The sequence below is a fragment of the Vulpes lagopus genome, chromosome X (genome assembly GCF_018345385.1).
Source record: "Vulpes lagopus strain Blue_001 chromosome X, ASM1834538v1, whole genome shotgun sequence".
Classification (NCBI taxonomy): domain Eukaryota; kingdom Metazoa; phylum Chordata; class Mammalia; order Carnivora; family Canidae; genus Vulpes; species Vulpes lagopus.
Genome location: NC_054848.1, coordinates 35104655 through 35108377, shown reverse-complemented (window position 1 = coordinate 35108377; position 3723 = coordinate 35104655). Strand labels below are relative to the sequence as shown.

The window sequence follows — 3723 nt, the reverse complement described above, 5'->3', positions numbered from 1 at the left end:
TTAGCCTTGGGGATTTGCCTGTTTTCGGAAAGATATTACATACAAGCCGGCTCATTGGAACATCATTCTTTATAAAAAGCTGGAAGCATCCTAAATGTCCACCAAGAGACGGCTGGCTAAATTAATTATGGCACACCCAGACTGTGGAGTGATCCGCGGTCCTTCAATATGTGCCCATAGGGAAAGATCTGCAAGCCACCCGCTGGCAGGAAGAAGTTTAGTGCAGACCAGCGTGTGGCCGTACTGTCCCAGTTTTAGCTGGGTTTTCCCCAAAGCAGAGCTTGAGACAAGACTCTGGGTGCAGTCATTATTTGGGAGGAGATCCAGGAAGCACAGTTGAGGGAAGAGGGAAGTGAGCCAGGGTGGGGAGGATGCCAATAAAGCCCACATCAGTGAACGGGTTCCCACTGGGGGGCATCCAGGGCTCAGTCCCCCAGGGAACCACAGAAAATGTGTGTGGAACGAGCCTCAGGATCATGCCACCAGGGGGTATTTATCTGCCAACTCTGGCCACTCATTGTTTGAGGGATATTCATTCCCCACTACCTCCAGCCAGCCCGAAATGCCAGTGAGCATCTCCTTGGCCAGAGAGCATGCCCATGCAGAGAAATTCAGAAAGAAGGTAGGCTTTGAGCGAAATGTCTGGGGCAGCCCGGGTGGCTCAGCGGTTTAGCGCCGCCTTTGGCCCGGGGCCTGATCCTGGAGACTCGAGATCAAGTCCCACGTCGGGCTCCCTGCATGGAGCCTGCTTCTCCCTCTGCCTGTGTCTCTGCCTCTCTCTCTCTGTTTCTCATGAATAAATAAATAAATAAATAAATAAATAAATAAATAAATAAAATCTTTAAGAAAAAAAAAAAAAAAGAAATGTCTGCAGGTGCTTCTCAGGGCCAGTGGGGGCGACACAGGCTCGACAGCATCTGCGGTGGTCTCATCTGTGTATTCAAAAAAAATGTAAATATATAGATACTGTAGATATGCTTGGAAAGATTCTAGGGATGTGGGTCTGGAGACCTAGAAAGTGCCCAGAGGGACTTTCCACCTTGAACCCTTCTGTGGGATTTGTTTGCGTTAAAAAAAACAAAACCAAAACCAAAACCAAAACAGATCCACATCTGACTGAAATAATTGAAAAAAGGATTAATCACTTTATTTTTTTTTTTTTGGATTAATCACTTTAAAACTGCTCTCTGTACAGCCACTAAAGCCCTGACTTACTGTTTCTGCTTTTCTTGAGTCTCTTTTAGGATCAAACAATAACTCCTTGCGAGTCTTATGGGCTGTGTGTACACCAAGCCCAGCGCAAGCCACTTCACATGTCCTGTGACACCCCTGGGAAGTGGGAACTGAAGTTCCAACTTTTTAAAAAATATTTTATTTATTTATTTGATAGGGAGGGCAAGAGAGCACGAGCAGGGGGAGCAGCAGAGGGAGAGAGAGAAGCAGGCTCCCCACCAAGCAGGGAGCTCAATGCTGGGCTCAATCCCAGGACCCTGAGATCAGAACCTGAGCAGAAGGCAGACGCTTCACCGACTGAGCCACCCAGATGCCCCAAAGTTCTAACTTTAGAGATGGGAATACTGAGGCTTAAAGAACCTAACTTTATTTTTTTTTTTTCTTTAAGGTGTGCACTTTATTGAACTGGTCTCAAGTCAGTGTACAGGTAAGCCCTGGATGCCTCCATGCCTCAGCCCCACTCCCAGGGAGACCAAAAGCCTTCATAAATCTTCAATTGGGGGAACAAAAAACAAGGGCCGTGATGGCAGACCATTTAAAATAAAACAAAAAGAACAAGTATTAAGGCGAAGATTAAAAAAAATTTGGACTACATAATTTACACAAAAGCAATTCTCTTTCCCTCCCCTGTGTGGACTCGGGCGAGGACAGGCCCTTCTCTGCAGGGAGAAACGGGGTGGCTTTTGGGAAGGCAAAGGACTTCCTGTAACAATGCATCTCACGATATTTGGAATGACTATTAAAAAAAAAAAAAAAAGAACAATGTACAATCAAAGTCCTCGGCCACATTGTAGAACTTTGGGGATGCTCGCTCCAACCCACTGCTGTCACCTTCACCGTTCCAGTTTTTAAATCCTGAGTCAAGCGCCAAAAAAACAAAAAACCGAAAAAAAAAAAACAAAAAAATTAAAAAAATTAAAAATCCAAAAAGAAAATTAAAAAAAAAAAACAAAAAAACAAATAAAGCCATGCCAATCTCATCTCGGTTTCTGCGCAAGTTAGGTTTTGTCAAGAAAGGGTGTAACGCAACTAAAGTAACAGTCCGCCTAGAAGCATTTGCGGTGGACGATGGAGGGGCCGGACTCGTCGTACTCCTGCTTGCTGATCCACATCTGCTGGAAGGTGGACAGTGAGGCCAGGATGGAGCCCCCAATCCACACAGAGTACTTGCGCTCAGGGGGTGCGATGATCTTGATCTTCATTGTGCTGGGTGCCAGGGCAGTGATCTCCTTCTGCATCCTGTCAGCAATGCCAGGGTACATGGTGGTTCCACCAGACAGCACTGTGTTGGCATAGAGGTCCTTGCGGATGTCAACGTCACACTTCATGATGGAGTTGAAGGTAGTTTCATGGATGCCGCAGGATTCCATGCCCAGGAAGGAAGGCTGGAAGAGAGCCTCTGGGCAGCGGAACCGCTCGTTGCCAATAGTGATGACCTGCCCGTCGGGCAGCTCATAGCTCTTCTCCAGGGAGGAGCTGGAGGCCGCGGTGGCCATCTCCTGCTCGAAGTCCAGGGCCACATAACACAGCTTCTCCTTGATGTCACGCACGATTTCCCGCTCGGCGGTGGTGGTGAAGCTGTAGCCACGCTCCGTGAGGATCTTCATGAGGTAGTCGGTCAGGTCCCGGCCAGCCAGGTCCAGACGCAAGATGGCATGGGGGAGGGCATACCCCTCATAGATGGGCACCGTGTGGGTGACCCCGTCACCGGAGTCCATCACGATGCCAGTGGTGCGGCCAGAGGCGTACAGGGACAGCACAGCCTGGATGGCCACGTACATGGCTGGGGTGTTGAAAGTCTCGAACATGATCTGGGTCATCTTCTCACGGTTGGCCTTGGGGTTCAGGGGGGCCTCGGTCAGCAGCACCGGGTGCTCCTCGGGGGCCACGCGCAGTTCGTTGTAGAAGGTGTGGTGCCAGATCTTCTCCATGTCGTCCCAGTTGGTGACGATGCCGTGCTCAATGGGGTACTTCAGGGTCAGGATGCCCCTCTTGCTCTGGGCCTCATCGCCCACGTAGGAGTCCTTCTGGCCCATGCCCACCATCACGCCCTGGTGCCGGGGGCGCCCCACGATGGAAGGAAAGACGGCCCGGGGGGCGTCGTCGCCTGCGAAGCCGGCCTTGCACATGCCGGAGCCGTTGTCGACCACAAGCGCAGCGATATCGTCATCCATGGCGAACTGGGGGTGGTGTAAACCGGCGGCGGCGGCGGCGGAGCGGCGAGGGCGAGGGGCCTGTGCTCGCGGGGTGGACGCGGTCTCGGCGGTCAAGAACCTAACTTTAATTTGCTCAAGGTCATTCAATGTGACTGTAGTTCCATGAGGGGAGTGAGAGTTTGAACCAAACCTGCCCGTCTCCTGAGCCTATCCTGCTGCCAAGTCAATGCTTCCATAGCTTCTCCTCCTCCTCTTATCTTGGTGAAACTTTCATTCTTCAGGCCAACTGCTTTCTCCTCCCCAATGCTTTAGAAGAGTTTCTGGTTCCTGTCAG

General features: G+C 50.6%; 1 protein-coding gene across 1 annotated transcript; it reads right to left on the bottom strand.

Moving 5' to 3' along the window:
- Positions 1-1602: 1602 nt before the first annotated feature.
- On the bottom strand, positions 1603-3481 carry LOC121483270 (actin, cytoplasmic 1). Its single transcript, XM_041741669.1, has one exon. The coding sequence runs from the start codon at positions 3405-3407 to the stop codon at positions 2280-2282; it is 1128 nt and encodes a 375-aa protein (XP_041597603.1). The 5' UTR covers positions 3408-3481; the 3' UTR covers positions 1603-2279.
- Positions 3482-3723: the final 242 nt, after the last annotated feature.

Bases quoted from the DNA above. Each gene is read 5' to 3' on its own strand.
- LOC121483270 (XM_041741669.1), bottom strand. From the start codon at position 3,407: ATGGATGACGATATCGCTGCGCTTGTGGTCGACAACGGCTCCGGCATG.